This window comes from Alternaria infectoria (genome assembly GCF_024043175.1).
Source record: "Alternaria infectoria strain BMP 0036 chromosome Unknown scaffold_15, whole genome shotgun sequence".
NCBI lineage: Eukaryota > Fungi > Ascomycota > Dothideomycetes > Pleosporales > Pleosporaceae > Alternaria > Alternaria infectoria.
This window is the reverse complement of record NW_026250704.1, coordinates 1-20,574: the sequence shown is the minus strand read 5'-3', so window position 1 is coordinate 20,574 and position 20,574 is coordinate 1. Positions and strand designations below refer to the sequence as shown.

Here is a 20,574-nt window from a genome sequence, read left to right as displayed (position 1 = left end):
TTTTGCATCTACTGTGCACTGGAAGTTGAACCAAGGGCATGAAATTTGAAGGTAGGGGCTTAACTTTCTAACACGGGGTCAGCAAAGTTCTTGTAGCGTCAAGCGTACCAAAAACGTACACGGCCCTCCTCGGTACAATAATCTGCATCTTGGAAGATGCTTGCGCACAGGTACGTATATCCACCAATGATTTGGTGTTACATAGAAGTTTCCAGCCTTGTAGCCCTGATATTGTTGTGCAGAGAATCCATTAGCGCTTACGTCGAAAGTCGGATGCACAGAGGCCGGGTCCGGACGCCTTCTGTAGCTTCGGATGCACAAGGTCCCGAGTCCGGACGCCTTCGCGACTCACAAGCTACCCAGCGCGTGCGCCTATCATGCACTTAGTTAATAACTCGAAGCAAGCGCCTATCGTGTCGCGGCTTTTATGCCGACTCTTAGCAGCTAGCAAAAAATTGTCATATCGCGTAGGCCCAGGCGAAGGAAGGAACCAGATTGCAGCCATTGTGGTGACGCAGAAGCGCCTGCGTATTACAGCACTAATGACGGCTCAACGTCGATACTCGTGAGGCTGCAGATGTCGTTGTGGTGGAGAAGCCGTGGTGTTGAACACCGCGATGACGCGCCGCAATTGCTTGGCGTCGGACCGCCGATTGGCCACCATCTCTCAGGTACACACCACACCATCCGACCGCCATTAACACTTCAACGCCATCATCTCGGCAGCCAGCGACTGTACGACAAGTGCGGCCATCTATATTGCAAGCTCATCGTCGTGAGTACGTAGTGATGCTATCATCACCGACGTACGCAGCGCGCGTCATCACAGCATCTGGCAGCGCGCGTCGTAGTGCCTCACGTAACGCGACCGCGTCATAGAATCTCTTGCTAATCTCAAGTCAACTAACGTCAGCTCGCACCCTCTCGGTGAAACACTAGGCACTGATTGGGAAGGACATGGGGACGTCTTCATTCACGAAGAGTCGCCTGCTCTACGGCTTACCGAACGGCGCCTTTCCATTGTCGTCTCATTCCGATTCTACATGCCAACGGTACCTTCCCAAACCATCGTGTCCGGCCTACAACGCGAAGCGGAAGTCGGGATGATCATCGCCCAGCGCCTTCGTACTCTGGTCAAGGACCTCCGGCATCTGCAACCTCGCCTCGTCGCGCTTCTTGTTCTCCCTCTTACAACCAAAGAACGTCACCGTCGCAGCTACAACACCGATACAAGCCAGACCGAGACCGGTACTGAACCCTGTGCGAAACACGGGCGCCTCTTTGAACTGCACATTTAGGGGTACGAAGTCAGTATATGTCTCACATGCACTTCGTACAGTCAGAACTTACCAGGAAGACATTCGAGCTAATGAAAGCACCTGCAGTACCGAAGTTGATGATCGCAGCAATAGCCACGGCACGCTTGTACCCAGAACCGCAGTTCATCGAGACCCAGATGATCGAGATCGGCATCGCGAGATAGCATCCAGAGGCAATAAAAAACATGCCCATATACCGCACGGCCGGGTTGGACGGGTGCACAATTTCCACGATGAGACCTGTCGCGAGAACTGCCCAGCCCAGGACGTAAAACAGATACCGGCGCTGTAGCCACTCGCTCATGTACGCGAAGATAACGGAGAAGGCGGCGCCGACAAGATACACAGGGATTGTGTGGACCTGCGCTTGCGTGGCGGTGTAGCCGAGGCCCTTGAGGATGGTAGGTTGGAAGTTGGCGAGAGAGTTTGCATTCTCAGTAACGCCGATGTTCATCAGAACGCTGGTCATGATCAGTTCAGTTATGCGCAAGAAGATGCATGCTACTCACCCAGTCCAGATCTTCCAGTCCTTGAGAAAGTGTAGCGCCTTCTTGAACGATATCTCATCGTCGGCTACATGGCCGCCATCAGCCTGGATGCGTGCGAGCATCAGCGCCTTCTCGTCGGGAGACAGAAACTTGCAGTGCTCGGGAAACGGAGGGACGACGGGCCAGCATGCTATGCTGACGAAGATAGTCACACAGCCCTCGATGATGAAGATCCTACTTCACGTCAGCAGCTATCCGTCGTAAGACTCCAGAGTTGACTAACCATCTCCACGCTCCATAGCCCGAGGTGCCGTCCATGCGTGCGATTAGCGAGGAAACGAACCCGTTGATCGCACCCGCAACGATACCCGCAGTGCAAAAGAACACGTAACGGGTCAAGTATTCGCGCTTCGAGTAGTATGCACCGATCAAGTATGCCGCTCCCGAGATGTAAGCCGACTCGGCGATGCCCTCCAGAAGACGGCAGACAATAAGCTCCTCCCATCGCTTCACGAGTCCGCATCCGATGACGGTGATGCCCCAGCAGAACATCATCACGCAAAGACTCTTAGGCCCATACTTCTTGAAAGCGATTTGCAACGGGATGCCAGCGACGAGGTAACCCAGATTAAAAACCCATACCGCGATGTTGAATCTCTGGCCGATGAGGTTCAGCTCTGTCTCCATGCCCTGGATCTTTGCATTCCCTATGTTGGCTCTTGAGAGCGAGTCAGCATAGCACGTCAACCTGGGAAGAAACTGAACAGGTTTACAGGCTACATCAACATGAAAACATGCGAAGTAGGTGCCCCAACGTCGATGTAGGCTCCAGCCCATCACAGGTCTTCCATTCATACATACCGGTCGATAAAGTTTACCAGGTAAAGTATCCACAGTACTGGCAAGATTCTGAAGTCGAGCTTGCGAATAAGTCGCCTCTCCGCAGCGCGATCAAAGCCATTCTCTGATGTCGAACTCGTTGGAGATACCGGTGAGTCGTGGACGCGAACTCCCTTCTCGACAATGCTGGCGTCTGTCATATTGACGGAGTGTGATGAAGAATGAAGGAGGGGTGAGATAATTGTTGCGAAGCCGACTAAGGTCGACTATCAGTAAGAGCTCGTTATGCGATGTGGGCAGGGTCAAGGGTTACTGCAGACCAGACGAAAGGCTACTCGAGTTACGCCCGGGCAATATATATTTCCTCACCGCGTCGCACTTTCGCCCTGTTCGAGCTCTGACTGCCGGAGAACTTCCAAGACGAGCACAAAGCCTCTATTACGAGCCGTGAAGCCTTCGGTCATGACCTGATGTGCAGCGTCTTGTTGAGAAGGATCAGCGGAAGTTTTGCGCTTCTTCACGACGTCTACTTCGCGATGCTTGTGATTGGCTGTGGTAGGCGGGAGGATGCGCGGGCATTACATGGAATAAGTGTCCGACATGGGGCGGGTAGGCCATCGCGCGGAATTGAGCCCTCTCCGCATCCTTCGCGACTTGACTATACAAACAATGGATCAACAACCTATCGTTATATGAAGCCGTCGGTGGTAATGCTTCTTTCGAAGCTAGTCCTGCGGTATACCGTTACATTACGAGTTAGCCGGCTCGGGATGGGAGTTCAGATCCACAACGGCGCCTTCGGCGGGGAGGAGGCAACCCCACCGCAGCGGCCCGCGCCAAATGTCCAACGGCGCTCCAGACTCTCTGGGCGCAGTCCTAACCTTTCGTTTCCCCAAGCGAATATATCGTCGTGAAAGATCTTGTCATTATCAGTAAATTCGCAAAGTCTGGATTTGGCATTGAACGGTAGTAAGCGGCAGTTCACTGAATGCCGGTAAGCACGTTGCAACACAATGGCCGATCCGCATGTCTTCTCACCTTCATTGCCGTACAGGTGGTTAGCGCATGTGTCTTTAACCAGGCGACACACCGGTTCGAAAGCGATGCAAGCTTTGCCGTGCCGCGTCTTCATGGCACTGAAGTATCATAAGCTTGCCCCACCTCTGATGTGGGTCATCTTACCACCAAGCAGCTGCAGTTGTACCCCGAAGTATCGTTTTGGAAGTGGAAGCTAGCTCGCATCAGGTGTGAAGTATGTTGTCAGCGACTTTTACCACGTCCTCCATATCACAGCCAATTTCTGGTGTCCTTCGCTACCAGATCTGGAATATCCCCAGCCTATCACCGTCATGACTGAACGAAACCCCATGAGCATCGCGATCGTCGGCGGCGGCATCGCTGGCCTTACATTGACTATCGCACTTCTCACCAAATGTCCACAGATTAAGATCACGCTTTACGAGTCCGCCGAAGCCTTTGGCGAGATAGGCGCAGGTGTCGGCTTCTCCCCAGTTATGGTCCGCACAATGGCCCTCATCGATCCACGCATCGCGGAAGCATTCGTTAAATGTAGCAAAGGCAACACGGTTACCGACCCACCGAACTGGTTCCACGTGCGCGTGGGAGACCAAAGAAAGAAGAATGTCAAACTGGGGGAAGAGATCTTTGTGATACCAGGAAGGAAGGGACCGGGAGGGGGCGTGCACAGGGCTCACTATCTTGACGAGCTGGTCAAGCTGGTACCGGATGGAGTCGCGCAGTTCAAGAAGAGGGTACTTGAGATTACTGAAGCAGAAGACGGTTCTGGCGATGCGGTTTTGCACTTTGCCGACGGGTCCACCGCGCAGCACAGTGCGGTGCTTGGGTGCGACGGGATCAAAAGTCGCGTGCGATCTATCGTCCTGGGCGACTCAGACGCAGCAAAGGCGGTCTTCTCAGGAAAGTATGCGTATCGGGGACTACTGCCCATGTCGGAGGCGGTTGAGATCCTGGGCAATGAGACACCAAGAACGCCGCAGATGTATATGGGCTATCACGGGCATGTGCTGACATTTCCTATTGCGAACGGCACGCTGTTCAACGGTACGACAACTCCGCTCGCCCGTCAACCCGCGTAGCTAACGTACCTGCAGTCGTCGCTTTCTCCTCGCGACCCACGTGGGAAGATCAGAACTGGGTAGTTCAAACATCCCGCGAGGACATGCTAGAAGACTACAAGCATTGGATCCCTGCTGTGCGCAAGATCATGCAGAACATCCGAAAGCCTGATATCTGGGCGCTCTTCAACCACCCACCTGCATCAATCTACTACAGCGCTAAGCCGCTGATCTGCCTAGTGGGCGATGCCGCTCATGCATCGACACCGCATCAAGGCGCAGGTGCGGGAATGTGTATCGAAGATGTGTACATTCTGAGCGAGTTGCTATCGCAGTGTCATGCGAAGACCGGCCTCGGGAAGGTCTTCCACGCATATGACTCGGTAAGAAGGCCGCGTAGCCAAAAGCTGGTCAAGACCAGCAAGGAAGCCGGTATGCTATGGGAGTTCGAAGGAGAAGGCGTCGGCGACGATTTGGAAGCGCTGCGGATCAATGCGCAGACAAGGATGGCGTGGATTTGGGACCACGAGATATCGAATGACTTGAACAACGCAAGGCGTATGATGCAAGAGGGCGCGTCGAAGACTCCGTAGGCAGGGATGCGGCGGTCAACAAGTCACGACAATGCTCGACACCTACATACCACAAACGACAAGACTGAATGACCCAGAAGTCTACAACGCGTTGAGATCGAACCAACCTTTCATTTTGATACTAATGTAGAGCGCGCACCTTCGATTTCTCCTTTGGCGTGGGATGCGGATGTATCGAAATACCCAAAGATATGCATCTTCGCAGCCACATCGTCCAGACTCCAGCGCGTTTCGCTTCAAGTCCCGATTTCCAAATGGTCTGGTCCAACGGTAGCCGGTTATCGCTTTGCGACCAGAAACGGATGTCGTTCCAGGAAGCCGCTGGGATCGACTGTGCCGCACAGCCTCGCTACCACACTACTTTATAACTTACCCCACGCTCGACAGAAGACGATGCATGAAATCACAGGCGCGCGGCCTCGCTCCTACGCGACAAAGAACCTGGTATGCTACGCTGCGCCTAGCGTTCGCCCAGTGAGGGACGGAGAGGTTGCAGCCTGGCCAGCTACTCCGTCTCAGAAGCGTCGAACACAACCATGGTCTTCCAGATTCAGCAGGCGCAAGCGGAGGTATGTCAGTGTCCGGAGAGGCGCTGTGAGCGTCAAAGAAGACGGCGCTGGTGAATATATATAGACTTGGGCGACACCATCCAGCGTTAGAACTCCACATCATCACGACTTTACCTTCCATACCATTGCGCATTTGCCCCATACATACTCTTTCAAGCATGCCTGTTTCCACATCCAATCCTAGAGCCGTCGTTGGCGACGCGACTGGCCGTCGCTGGGACCCGGAAGCGGTGCTCAAGCTCTCCCTCGACGGCCGCTGCGTTGGATGGGCGCCCTCACGTGGCCGCAAATGCCGCATGCCTATACGTCAAGATAACGCATACAGGGTCGAATTATTGCTGGCTGATTTGGCGAACCAAAGTCCAGACCCTGAGCGACTCCGGCCAAAACTTCAGCGCCTTGCTGAGCATGGCTTGTGTGTTCGTTTCCACCAATACCAAGTCGACGAGATGCTAGACCGTTGGATAAAGCGGATGTGGGAGGCGTTCCCTAGGCATGACCGAGTAGACGAACGGGTCGGGACGGCGTCGGAGCGGGTGAGGCAGCGGCCTGGGTCTGCGATAGGTAAGTCTTCTACTGCCCACCATACAGCGCAGCCATCTAACAATGTCTCAGTCGTCGCAACATCGGAGGCAGAGCTTGCTGCACGTGCAGAGGTCGCTGCGCTACAAGAATCGCTTCGTGATGTCAATCGCCGCCTCGAGGAGCTTACGGCTCGTCAAGCTGCCAACGAAAGCATGGCGCAGTTGGAGTCTCGTGTTTCTCGTCTAACGAGATCGATCGATCCGCCTTTGTCGTCTTCACAGCCGCCGGATATCCTCTCGAATCTGCGCATCCGAAGGAGCTTCGCACCGATTCGCCCTGTTCTCACCGCAGGGTCGGATCGAGTAAGAAGCCCAACGACTGCAGGCACGCGACCGCCGTCTAGCGACTCGTCCAGCGATTCGTCCAGCGATTCGTCCAGCGAGGCATCGAGCCCGACGGTGCCGCACCCACCCTATATGATGCGGAGGCTAGCACGACATGCGCGAAGACCAACAGCGGTCGGCAGAGAACATCCGTCCAGCGCATCGTCCAGCGCATCGTCCAGCGCATCGTCCAGCGCATCGTCCAGCGAGTCGTCCGGCGAGGTACCGGGCCAAACGTTCAGCGAAACATCCAGCGAGGCCTCTAGCGTGACTGTGCCGCAGGTATCACCAGGCTTCACGACCTCAACACCCCGTTGTGCGCGTTCGCATGCCCGCCGTCTGCCCTTCGACGACGAATGCCCCATATGTCAAGAAGGCGACCTTCTCTCCCAATACGATCGGTCGGAGGTTGTGTGGTGTGAGTCCACATGTGGAAGGACTCTCCATAAGAGATGCTTCGAGGATTGGCGTAAGCAATGCTACATCGATCACCGGGACTTCACGTGTCCTGTGTGTCGCGGTGACTGGGAAGAGCGCTCATGCGAAGCGTGTGACCTGATGCAGGTGCGCAGGCAAAAGATCGAAGGGGATTGCGCTATCTGTTGTGATGCCCTGAAAGGGGACGCGCCGGGGGGCAGGGAAGACCTTGTGTGGTGTAAGAACTCGTGCGGACAGAACGTCCATCGAGAGTGCTTCGATAGCTGGAAGGAGCATTGCGATGCTGTTAGAGGAAAAATCGCGACTTGCGTGCATTGCAGGACGTCGTGGCGGCGTGAGGAGTGTGATGGCTGAGGATCAAGGATGTGCGAGCGCGGAGGTTCGGTCTCGCCTTCGGAATTGGGTTCCGATCGGAGCCAGCACCTCGCATCTCCATCTGATGGGCCTACCTCGCGCCTGCCCCAACTGTGTATAATAGAGCTCGAATCAAAGCGAACATCCCACCTGGGCAGTCGCCAATGTCGAGAAATCAGCGCTCCTGCAGCTCTATGACTAACATCCACGTATCGCGCTGGCACTGTCATCGCATGCGGGCCAAGTCCCACGAGAGCCAATCTCATCAGGCACCAGCCTGCTTCGTGCTTTGCCCATCCCAACATCTTCGCTCGCGTCAACCGGGAAAAGAGGGTCAACACCCTGGAGCCTACAATAAGTTCACGTCAGCTACGTTGCATACTCTTATCGTCATGTAGTCTGCACACCCGATTAGTCTTTTTTGGATGAGTTGCTACGCCTGTACCGATCTCGCAAACATCTGGAATCCCCCGCTCTCCACACCTTGCTGAGCTTTCCGCGCACGAAAGGAGAAGCTGATCACCACATTGCGCTGATGCCCATGCGGACTCTCGACGCGAGGTGATCCCATCAGGCGACCACGTACTGTACCTGCCACGACTACCTTTTCGCAAAGATGGGGTTCTGCCATACATGCCAGGCTTTACCCATTCGCAGCTTCCTGAAGCTTCACCAATGCGACAGTTCCGTGTACGACGAGTTCCAGTGGTTTCGGTTGCCCAGATCGGTCACCACTGAGGAAACGAAGGAGCCGTTCTACAGGTGGCACAACAGCGTATCAGACCTACAGAATAGTGGCAGTACATGCGCATTCTGCGAGGCCATTTTCAGTCATCTCAGTGGTAGCTACCACTATCAAATGAACTGCAAGGACCGTGATGGAACAGCTCTGTGGATACTGGCGCCGATTGGCTCCCCTATGCTGAAGGTGTTCATGGGCCTGGCGGAACCTCAGATACAGCTCAGTGGCAACTTCAGTTATACGACTACTCCAGGTATTTGACTTCCACCTGTTAACAAAGGCTCAGCTTAACGCGCGCTCTTCAGACAGCTCCGTCGCAGGTTGCTTCAAGAGCCACGTGCCTATACAGGACCAATTGCGACCTTTTGTACTTCGGCAGATGGCAGCATGGGTCACGAATTGCGATGAAAACCATGCGGACTGCTCAACATCGGTGCCCGCGCGCAACGCATCTCAGCTACCTACGCGCCTTTTGGACCTTGGTTCAATGCCTAAAGCGGCTGACTTCGAAGGTGCCCCCGGTGATCCACGTACTTTATTGGAGAACACATCACTTAGGCTTATCGAGAAAGGCCCAGACAGTCAAGGCCAGTATATCGCATTGAGTTACTGCTGGGGAAAAGCTTTGGCATTCACCACGACTTCCAAGACTCTCAACAAGTACAAAGAGAACGGGGGAATCAAATACAGTCAGCTCCCCGAAACCATTCGAGACGCCGTCTTTCTCACCAGATATTTGGGAATCCGCTACCTCTGGGCTGACTGTCTCTGTATCATACAAGATAACGGAGCGGACTGGGAGAGAGAGGCTTCTCGAATGGCTGATGTGTACAGCAACGCGTATCTGACCATCGCTGCGACACGTGCCAGCCATTGTGGCGAGGGCTTCTTGCACGCACGTAAACTTAGAGGAGAGACTATCATCTGTTTTGAAGACGACAAGGGCTCATTCGACCTCTTTTTCCGTTACGACGATTTGATGTGGTCTCCTGGCTCCATGGAATCTATCACTGACGAGTCAATCACGATGCGACGGGTACAGCTCACCTTTCTCATGATTCGCACAGCGTTTCGGCAAGCTAATGTGAACAAGGAAGAGCCACTCTTGAGCCGCGGCTGGGTACTCCAAGAACGTATTCTTGCAACACGCACTTTGCAGTTCACAAGCTACAACATGCGGTTAGAGTGTTCCAAGCAAGTCTTCACTGAGCCCCAATTCGTCGACGAATACGGCACCTCGAAAGAGACGTCTTTGGAAAGGATAGCAAAGGGGCTTGAAAGTATCAAAAACGCGGCACCAATCACAGGCACTCAGGAGATACAGGTCCCGGTAGTCAACGGGAGGTCCTACGGATGGCGCGTATGGGCCCGCATGATTGAAGATTACACATCGCGCAATCTGAGTTTTGCGTCCGACAAATTCCCCGCTCTAGGTGGCGTTATTTCAGCCCTACAGGAGCTGACTGGCGATACCTGCTTCGCGGGCATTTGGAAGAGCTGGTTTCTACAAGGTCTACTTTGGCGTTTGCAGGATCCCAACTGGGATGAGTATGTCTTTTTTCCGAAGGAACCGCAGAGGGCCGTCCCCTGGAGAGCTCCGACGTGGTCATTCGCATCTGTCGAAGGGGTCGTGTTATATCTACTCCTCGAGGAGAATTTTGACCAAGGACTGTGCGCCGAACTGCTCAGCTGCGAAGTCACGCCTAAGGGTAAGAACCCCCTTGGAGAACTCACAGACGGATTCGCCAAGATCAGAGGTCCGATAGCTGCTGTCTCTGCTGTATTACCGGATCTATCGCTTAACGGCAGAGAATGTATGGTCAGTATGACAAACGGTAGGCTTGCTGAAGCCAGTATCTACTTTGACATCGACGTGTACGACCCCTGCCAAGTCATCATGATCACTCCTCACATGGGTGTTGCTATCATACCGATCGGCGTCACCGAAGGAAGGTACACAAGAGTTGGAGTGGTCTGGGTGTACAGAGTCTTTGATCCAGGCAGCGACACTCGAAGTCGCGGTAAGCGGGCACACGAGAACCTCGACAGGTCGATATCGTCGTCTCACTACCCAAGCCCGGAGACCATCACCCTGCTGTAAGGCTCGGGGGCCAAGAAGGTTGGCCTGTATATGAAATGGAAACAATAGGTCGTTGGTATGTTGCAGCAGTAGCTCCCGTTTAGTTGGGTCTATCAAGTCGACATATTCAACAATAGCGCGACTCACGATCACTGGGCTAGACGAGGCACATCATGAAAGAGTCTGTCTACATTATCGTTTACTGTCTAGCCACTTCGAAATGCTCACCCAGTACGATATCAACAGCCTGTTCGGCAATTGCGTAGACTGGTACCTGGTAATGAGCCGCAAGAGGCTTTGGAATGACACTCGCATCAGCGACACGCAAGTTCCTAACTCCAAACACCCTCAGCGATCCATCAACAACGGTCCCCATCGCTGCTGTCCCTGCAGGATGATATGTGGTACTCGCGCCCATCTTGAGTCTCGCGTCGATATCTTCGTCAGACTTCCCTGGATAGCCTGGCGGAATGTGTTCATATTCGACAAGCATCTTACCCTCGGCTGTATTCAACATCAGCTCGGATTGCATACGGAAACCCTCGCGCAAGACGTAGCGATCTGCTTCCGTGGCGCAGTAGTTTGGGTCGATGATAGGATTCGCGGACGGATCAGACAATGCAAGCGTCACCGAGCCTCGCGACGTCGGAAGACAGCCCATGAAAAAGGTCATGATGGATGATCCGTCAATCGGAATACTAAGACCCTGCGCTTCTGCTCCGACGGCAATGTACATGAGCAGCATCTCGAGGTGAGTGCGTGGGCCCTTGAGCAGTGCGTGGTCATCAGATACCGGGCCCTCATCGCGCTCGATGGCTGCCTTCAGTGTCCCGACTTGGTGTATAGGCGCGCGAACCAAGAAGTCTACCGGCCCCCCTCTGTCGTAATTTAGACCACCGAAGAGCGGCGAGCCGATCGCTAGACCCTTCTCTGGGTTTCGCAGCTTCCAATAACGGTACATCATCAGATGATCATGCAGATTCTGGCCGACGGCTGGTAGATTGGATACAACTGGAATGTTGTGCTGCGATAGCTGGGAAGGCTCTCCAATGCCAGAGAGCATCAAGACTTGGGGCGTTCGGTAGGCGCCCGCGGTTATGACGACTTGGCCGCCTTCGTTGAGATCAATGCGTTCGCCATCTGTGAGCTCGACGCCGACTGCCGTATTCGTATCGTCGAATAGCACACGCCGGACGATGGTTGATGTGCGCACTTGGACACCGTGAAGCGGGTATACGGAGTGCGCCATCTGCCGTTTGCCATCCTGGAAGTTCTCAACCAGATCGCTGATGCCTTGAGGTCGGCCGTCGTTTAGGTCATAGATATGTGGTATGTCGAGGTTCGACCAAAGCTTATGGACGGGTTCGCGCAATGGGTATATACGGCCGGTAGAGGTGACAGATGCCGTGTGCATCGGACCGTCGTGCCCATGCTGCGAGGGATCCGCATCGGGGTCGAAGTGCCTTTCCGTGCGCTTGAAGTATGGCAATAGGCCGTCGTAGCTCCATCGCGGATCGTCAACATCGCGTGCCCACTCGTCATAGTCCTGCGCATCGCCTCGAATCCATCCACCTAACACAGTCAGCTGGTCGCGCGCACCTGCAGTCACCATGTGTACCGTTGTTGATAACGCTGCCGCCGCCAAGGCCTCTAAAGCCTACATTTCGCTTGGGCTTCCCATCGAGATGCTCTTGAGGTGTTGTAGAGTAGTTGTAGTCGTACTGGGAGAAGTGGAGGTTCGCGGCCGCGGCTGGTATGGCAACATGTGGATTCCCAGTAGGATCGGGACCGGCTTCAATGAGTACAACGGATAGCGATGGCTTCCTCTCGTGCAGACGCGAAGCGACCACGGTGCCAGCAATCCCGCCGCCTACGATGATAACGTCGGCCATTGCAGACTCAGCTTGTCCACAGTGCGAGGAAGCGGGTCGAGAATGCCACTGGATCAGCTATATGTGCGGTGCAGCTCGCATCATAGCAATTGAAGTAGGCGGGGCGTATGGGCGTATGCAGTCAGCCGCTGCGATCCAATCATACATTCCGCCGTCACGGCGTAGTCCATCGATGCGCAAGACCACGGTGGGCAACGACCAGTCAGCCCATCGTCATCCACCAACACTCCGCTATCATATTCACCGCCTTGATCTGTCCGCGGCTTCGAGTGGAACGGTGATGTTGCGCATGAGGGTAGGTCGGTTAGGCATGCTCAGCGCAAAGGCGGGATGTGTGGGTCCCGGATGGCGGCAGGGGGTTGAGATCGACATCGTGAGCGGTAACGATAGGGTTCTGTTTGCATATTGCGCATCGAGGTTGACCGACCCTTGGACGTAGTTGCGAAGTCAGCGAAGGTCAAGACGTAAAAGTGACTGCTTAGGATTGGTACGTCATCAAACTGACGCTCGCGGGGTAGCCGGTGCCATCTAATAGACATCGCGCTGGAAGTTTCGTATAGCCTTTTCGCGGCCTGGTCCAATAGCCAATGATCATATGAAAGCCAGGAAGATTCGATATGCTGTGCGGTGAGGAGACTGGCTGTCGTGTCGGGATTACGCGTGAGACAACCGCAAGATTCCTATCGCCTTCGCACAAGCTATTGAACCGGACTAGATTGCCATTGTGGGAGCCGTGTAGCGCCTTGGGTGTGGGTGTGGGTGACAGTTCGGCAAGCGTGGTGACTGTTTACGTGTTGGGGGCGACGCGTTAGCTAGCCAGCCGGATGACGCATCGGAGCTACATAACGCCGCGCCGCGCCTCCTGCACCGAGGTACACGCACCCTTGCTCTCAACACCTCATCGCCGGCATCCCATCCTGCCATCCTTCAAAGAGAACGACGCTCGAACATCTATAACAGCTGCTGGTACCTTCGCGAATTAATGATGTGATCGAGTGAACAGGCGCGCGAAGTCTGCGTCCTTCACTTGCGCAGTCGGGAACGCGACCCAGGCTTGGGCTCCTACAGAACCGCGTGACGGATGCTTCGCTTAGTACACTCTCGACATCGGATACAAAGCCCGCTGCGTACTTCGCTATCTCGAGAAGCCAGCTTGTCCGCAAGAATGTCTCGATACAAAGTTCGGCTCGGAACGACGTCCATTCTCTTCTAGGTTTCACCCGGTTTGAAGTTATTAAAGGGCATCGCGCACGTTGCAGCCAACGCCAATCCCCCTCCCAAGCTTTCTGAGAGCTATGGGCTTAGACAACGTCGCATGCGTCTCGTAGATTGCAGCCGCGTCATTGCGCTTATGTTCAGGCTCGACCGTGAGTAGCGATATACGCCGTACACTCGATACGGACCACCGACCATGATCCATGACAGACCCACATGTTGCGGCAGTGCTGGTGCTGGGTCGGTGAAAAGTGAACGGATCTTCCCGAGCCCATGTTCGGATTTCGATGGCGCTAAACTAAAACGCCGGTTAGTCAGCGTATCCGTATTCAACGCTTCAAGACCCTCTCGCCGCTATCCGTATTTCCGCCTCCACGTATTTCTTTTCATCGTCCTTTCGCCAATTACGTCGCATTCGCCAAAGTCCGCCATGGCTCCGCGTAAGGTTCTGAGAAGATCGCATCGCAAATCTAGGAACGGTTGTCAAGAGTGCAAGAGACGCCACATCAAGGTACGCGACGGCATCATGAGCGCGGGTACCTGCATCTGCTCGCGTAGCATTAGGGAATAAACCATACTGATCGTTCTAGTGCGATGAGGCGCAGCCCACGTGCGAGAATTGCGCGCGCGATGATCGTACATGCACGTACTCAAGGCCACCAGACCCATCTCAACGCGCGGTATCCAGCCAATCGCCATATGCGGTGCCCGAGACCACATCAGGATCTTACTTCGGAACTCCAACGTCGCATGGCGTGCCGAGTACGGTGGAACACAGCAGTACGGTGTCACCAGCCGTGACGTCTTCCGTGGACCTGTCTTTCCTCTCTCCGGCGGCGTCGTCACCGCATGGCTCGGACCTCTGTTTTAGCTTGCGACATATGCAGTTGCTCAGCCACTTCATCTACGAGACGTTGCCAAGCCTCGCAGAAACAGGGTCGATAGACGACACGCAAGCACGTGCTCTTATGCCAGCGATTCTGTCAGAGCCATATGCCATGTACCAAGTTCTGGCCCTCTCCGCCATACATATGAGCTACCAACACCCTGAAGAAGCAGACCGACATCGCGAGGAGGCTAGAGCTCTCCAAACCCAGGCGTTGTGCGCCTTCAATAGTGCACATATCGAAGTTACGCCAGATAACCTTTTGTCTATCATGTCATTCTCTACCATGACTGGCTTGCACGCCCTCTCAGAAGTCGCTGGGAATGCCAATGTGGGACCGGGTGGAGTCTTGGATGGATTCGTCACGTACATGAACTTGCATCGAGGAGTTCGAGCCATTATATCGCAATCCTGGGGATTCTTGAACCAGACCAGCGTTGCTCCACTTTTCGAGCGAAGCACGAGTGCCATTCATCATGCCATATGTTCGAACGGGCAAACAGCAGTAGCAGTGGCGGAGCGCCTGTCAAACTTACTGGACCACGCGGACATGAGCGAGGAATCTCGACAGACTTGCAGTGTGGCTGCATCTGAGCTGACAGTCGTATACCAGACAGAGCCTGACGTGGAAAAGCCGTCAAATCAGCCGCCTGGAACTGGTTTAATCTGGGTGTTTCCAATTAATCTCTCGAGCGAGTTTACGGCACTTTTGTCTATGCGCAAACCGGAAGCGCTCATTATCCTGGCCCACTACGCGGTTCTTTTGCATCGTAGACGCCGGGTGTGGCTGGTCGGCAACGTCGGCAGGGTACTAATCGAGGAGATTTCGAGATTCTTGGGCAGCTTCTGGAAAACTTGGCTCGACTGGCCGAACGAGGTACTTTTGCAACCCTAGCGCGATACGTAGCCAACCAGCGAATACGTCGTATACCATGACTCGTATTCGTCCCTATCGACGCATCAACCACCGAGCGGACTCGCCTGTCGTACCAGAGTACCTACAGTAGGCATCTCGGCGAGAGCTGTTGTATCATGTCGCTACTTATATGATCAATGTCGCGATCGTTCCAACTCATCATCCGACCACAGTCTCTCGTTCCACAATACAACACGATGCAGAACCTCACCGTCCCATTCTCTGCCTGCAATGCCAGCTCTATCCCGCACCCCGTCGTCTTTGGCGCCAATGTCACGGGTCTCACCGCTGCGCTCGTCCAAAACTACACGGGAGCTTTCGACACGTCCACCAACAAGCCTTCTCCCGCCGCGCTCGGCCTCGACTTCTGCAACGTGACCGTAACATACACCCACGAAGGCCAGAACGACAACATCAATGTAGAGACATGGCTCCCAATCGATAACTGGAACGAACGACTGCAGGCCGTCGGAGGCGGAGGCTGGGTTGCTGGCCGGTTTACTATATCCTACGTTTTCATGGACGAAGCGATAGGCGAGGGCTATGTGGCTTCAACAACAGACGCCGGCCTAGGCTCGTCACCTATTCCTGATCCGTGGGCGCTGAACAGCCCTGGCAATGTCAATTTGTATGCGATACAGAACCTCGCCTCCAAGTCTCTCCACGACCAGTCTTTCATCGCCAAAGACGTCGCCAAGTCCTTCTACGGACAATCCCCGAAGTATTCCTACTGGAACGGATGCTCCCAAGGTGGTCGCCAGGGGTTCATGCTCGCTCAGCGCTACCCTGAGGCGTACGACGGCATCAATGCAGGAGCGGCTGCGATCAACTGGAATGAGTTGTTCTTCAACGCTGCATGGGCGCAGGTCATGATGTCAATGACAAACCAATTCCCGACAAAGTGTGAGCTTGACGCCATCACCTCGGCTGCTGTCGCCGCTTGCGACCCTCTCGACGGCGTTGTTGACGGTCTCGTTTCCGACCCGGAGAAGTGCTTCTTCGACCCATTCACGATGGTTGGCAGCGTTCAAAACTGCACATCGACCGGAAAGGCTGTCACGATCAGCGAAGGAGCCGCAGTCATTGCGAACGCTACATGGGAAGGCCCACGGGGACCTGACGGCGAGTTCATCTGGTACGGCGTTGACTACGCAAGCGATCTCACCGGCAGCGATGGCATGGACGGTACCCCTTTCCGGGTCGCTCTTGCGACAACAACCTGCAATGCCAATGGTACATGCACCGGGTCTCCGTCGGGCCTTGGTGAGAATTGGTTGAAGTTCTTCGTCAAGAAAGACCCCGAGTGGAACTACACGCAGATCAGCTCAGTGGAGGAGTACACGCGTATGTTCAAGTCATCAGTCCAGGAGTGGTCTTCCATCATCGAGACGGCGGACGCAGACCTTTCGGAGTACCGCAAGGCTGGTGGCAAGCTCATGACATTCCACGGCTTGGTAAGTTCTCCATCCGCTACGCCTTTACTCTTGACACCCGACTAACTTCTTCTCCAGGCCGACAATATCATCCCGCACAAGGCGACCGACAACTACTACAACCGCGTGAAGGACCTTGACGCCAACGTCGACGACTTCTTCCGCTACTACCAAGTCCCTGGCCTCGGACATTGCAATGGTGGCGCTGCCGGCGGCAAGCCTCCCGCCACGTTCCATGCGCTCGTCGACTGGGTCGAGAAGGACGTCGTGCCGCAGACCTTGCCCGTGAGTTTCAACGATACGAAGGGAACCCAATTCGACAGGTTCCTGTGCCCGTACCCGCAGAAGACACGACTCATCTCGAAGGACAGCGATGCGACAAAGCCGGAGTCGTACAAGTGTGCTGTTTGAGCTTGCGACGGTGCGACAGTAGTGACAGCGCGAGGGCTGCGACGATTTGTATATAGAAGCAGTTTTGTTGTTTGTTTTAGCGATTCGCTCGCGAGATGGATAGAGGTGGTGTTCGCGTTCGATGTTGTAATAATTCAAAACCTTTGCCTTTCTGCACGATGTGTTTGCGCAAGCTCTTCGCACACGTTTGCTGCGCGAGTTCTTTAAATAAGCTCTTTGCAGAAGTTTTAACGTAATTAAGTAGTAAGTTATAGTAGCTCTTTTCTATTTTGTATCTAGATGCGCATAAAACGTACTCTAGTACACTAATCTAATTATTTATTAGTACTATTAGTACACGTAGCCTAAGAGGTAGATATTCTTAGTATTCTTAGAATCTTTATTATTAAGTGTCTAGTAGACACCTATATATAGAATATAGATTAAGACATAACTAATACTTATATTAATATCTATAATATAAATCTTATTTATCTAGTAATTATAATCTAGAATATTCTCTAATATTTATAGTAGAACCTCTAGAAGATAGTATATCTAATAAGTAGAACTAAAGTATAAGGTAATAGATAAACTTATATATAGATAGAGATAGTTAGCTTTAGAAAGATATACTTATAGAAATAGAAAAACTCTATCTTACTTTATTTTTAGTTAAGAAACTATATCTTTAGCTACTTTTATACTTTTAATCTTTTTAGCTATTATAATTAAAATAGTTTAGAAAGTACTATTTATAGAATCTTAGAAAAATAAAAAAGTAATTATTAGACTAGTGCTAGAGTTAAAGATAAAGAGCTTTTATTCTAAATATAGAATTATTCTAAAGATATCTTATATTAGATATATATATAAGTATTTATAAATAGTATTCTATTTAACTATTAAGATATTATTTATAGAAAATCTTTATATATATATAAATATAATACTTTATATACTAAGCTACTTAGCTACTTAACTTTATATATAAATTCTTAGTCTAATTAGAAATTCTATTTCTAAACTATAATTATTCTAATAACTACTTATAAATAGTAAGTCTTAGTATATATAGAGTATAGTTTAAACTTATTATACTTTATATTAGTTTCTATATATACTTCTAAAAAATTAACTTATAGATATAGCTATAGTATATAATATATTACTTTATTATTAGCTCTAAAATAGTATAAAGCCTTTATAAAATACTAACTTTATTTTAATATATTTTTTATAAGTTAAACTTAGTAATTATTAGTACTTTTTATATAGCTATAATCTTAAGCTAAGTATTTACTATAGACTTAGATAGAACTTATAAAAAGTTTTTATATATTATATAATTATATCTTTACTAGTAAGTAGACTCTAAAATAATATAAAAAAAACTTACTAAAGTATTAATATTTTAACTATAAGATATAAAAATACTTATTTAGTAGCTAGAATATATTAACTTAGTACTAAAATAATACTTCTACTTTAGAGTTAATACTATATATACTATATATATATTATATCTATAAGTAGATATATTATACTAGCTCTAGAACCTATAATATTAAGTTAAAAGCTAATTAAATATCTATATATATTTTCTACTTCTATTATAATAACTTACTTTAAATTCTATATATCTATTTATATATCTTATATAAAGTACGCTTTACTAATAATATCTATATTACTAATAATACTATCTTTCTATAGATTACTTATAATTAGAAATAGAATACTATACTTATAACTATCTTTACTCTAAGCTAAAAGTAATAGATTTTATAAATCTATAAAGATAGACTAATACTATAGAAGTTTATCTATCTTCTCTTTATAAATACTCTACTAGTTAATATATATTATCTTAGTATATAAAAGCTACTTAGTTTTATATATATCTACTAGATAGTACTTTAAAATAGTATATATTTAGTAGTCTAGTATTAGTACTTTTAAATAGAATATACTATAAAAACTACTTACTATAGTTAGAAATCTAAATAGAGACTATTTAGATTAAAAAGTTATTAGAGCTAGAGATAATTAATAATTAGAGATAGTTAAGTATATTGTAATTAATCTACTACAAAAGAAAGTTAAAATAAAATCTCTAGCTATATATCTAAGAGCTAAGTAATTACGTGTTTATAATTAAGTAATTATAACTATTCTCTAACTTTAATATACTCTCTAGAGTAGTAAAAGTATTAATCTACTCTACTAAAATTAATTCTATTAAATCTACTATAATTAGTATACTCTAGTAGAGTCTAGGCTTAAGAATCTAGAGCGTAGTAGTAGGTCGCGGCCTAACTAAGTATTTAATTATACTTAACACTAATAGTAGTAAGCTCTTACTTATTTAAATAAGGCTTAATAGTTTAGAAATTAACTCTATTAGTTTAGAAATTGCCTTATAATAGCCTAGAATATAGCTAATAGCTATAGAAATCTAAGTATCTAACTAGTAAGAGATAATTCTAATAGTAAGATCTAGACTTCTAGTTTCTTCTAGATAAGATTTATAGTATAATTAATAGCTTAATAAGCTACGCTAGCTTTCTATATAGATACGCGCTTAGGCTAGAATTAGAGACTTTATAATAATAAATTTTTTAATTCTTCTCTTCTCTACTATAATTATCTACTTCTATATTATTAAAATACTTAAGCTAATAAGCTATTAAGCTACTTATCTAATTAACTCTTCTACTTAAGATTTTTAGCTCTTAAGCCTTAGCGCTCTTAAATTCTACGCTTAATTCTCTACTCTACTTAACTTCTCTATTCTCTCTATTACTATAGTAAGTTCTTACTTTTATATCTAAATTAATAGCTAACTATTATAATTTAGTCTAATAACTTAACTTCTAACTCTAACTCTAGCTATAAGCGCTAGCGCTCTAGCTTCTACTATAATAGTGTTCTACGCTCTAATTATAATATCTCTAGTAGTAGTAATTATAATATATAAGCTAGTACTTAGCGTAATAGCGCTTAGTATAATAGCGCTCTACTTAATAGCGCTCTATAGTTAAGCGCTTAATCTCTTTACTATACTTAACTTAAAAACACTACTACTTAAATTCTATTTCTTTCTTCTAAGATAATAGTAGCTAATAGTCTATTTTCTAGTAGCTTTACCTAAAGTAATTAGACTTCTAATACTTAACTATTTTAGAGCTTTATAAATTCTAATAATTAACTAGATTAGAGCTTTAAGATAACTAGTAGCTTTAGTAATAATAACTTTTATAAAAATTATAAGTAATTAAAGTTATACGCTAAGTGTACCTACTTAGATTATAAGGCCTCTTAGTTTAATAACTTTAATAACTAGGGTTTAGGGTTAGGGTTAGGGTTAGGGTTAGGGTTAGGGTTAGGGTTAGGGTTAGGGTTAGGGTTAGGG

At 49.6% G+C, this 20,574-nt stretch overlaps 5 protein-coding genes across 5 annotated transcripts; 3 read left to right on the top strand and 2 right to left on the bottom strand.

The window, feature by feature from the left end:
* Nucleotides 1–1,079: 1,079 nt before the first annotated feature.
* On the bottom strand, nucleotides 1,080–2,847 carry J4E92_008041 (uncharacterized protein; the record flags this gene model as incomplete). Its single annotated transcript, XM_051499398.1, has 5 exons — nucleotides 1,080–1,286; nucleotides 1,351–1,780; nucleotides 1,829–2,041; nucleotides 2,091–2,525; nucleotides 2,669–2,847. 5 exons carry the CDS (start codon nucleotides 2,845–2,847, stop codon nucleotides 1,080–1,082), a joined length of 1,464 nt encoding a protein of 487 aa, XP_051350181.1.
* Nucleotides 2,848–3,996: 1,149 nt separating this feature from the next.
* J4E92_008040 (uncharacterized protein) lies at nucleotides 3,997–5,336 on the top strand (the record flags this gene model as incomplete). The annotated part of the gene is made up of 2 exons (XM_051499397.1): nucleotides 3,997–4,729; nucleotides 4,780–5,336. 2 exons carry the CDS (start codon nucleotides 3,997–3,999, stop codon nucleotides 5,334–5,336), a joined length of 1,290 nt encoding a protein of 429 aa, XP_051350180.1.
* Nucleotides 5,337–8,834: 3,498 nt separating this feature from the next.
* On the top strand, nucleotides 8,835–10,448 carry J4E92_008039 (uncharacterized protein; the record flags this gene model as incomplete). Its single annotated transcript, XM_051499396.1, has 1 exon — nucleotides 8,835–10,448. One exon carries the CDS (start codon nucleotides 8,835–8,837, stop codon nucleotides 10,446–10,448), a length of 1,614 nt encoding a protein of 537 aa, XP_051350179.1.
* A 178-nt stretch (nucleotides 10,449–10,626) lies between these two features.
* Nucleotides 10,627–12,319, bottom strand: J4E92_008038 (uncharacterized protein; the record flags this gene model as incomplete). The annotated part of the gene is made up of 2 exons (XM_051499395.1): nucleotides 10,627–11,999; nucleotides 12,046–12,319. The coding sequence occupies 2 exons, from the start codon at nucleotides 12,317–12,319 to the stop codon at nucleotides 10,627–10,629; spliced, it is 1,647 nt and encodes a 548-aa protein (XP_051350178.1).
* Nucleotides 12,320–15,473: 3,154 nt separating this feature from the next.
* Nucleotides 15,474–17,180, top strand: J4E92_008037 (uncharacterized protein; the record flags this gene model as incomplete). The annotated part of the gene is made up of 2 exons (XM_051499394.1): nucleotides 15,474–16,790; nucleotides 16,848–17,180. The coding sequence occupies 2 exons, from the start codon at nucleotides 15,474–15,476 to the stop codon at nucleotides 17,178–17,180; spliced, it is 1,650 nt and encodes a 549-aa protein (XP_051350177.1).
* Nucleotides 17,181–20,574: the final 3,394 nt, after the last annotated feature.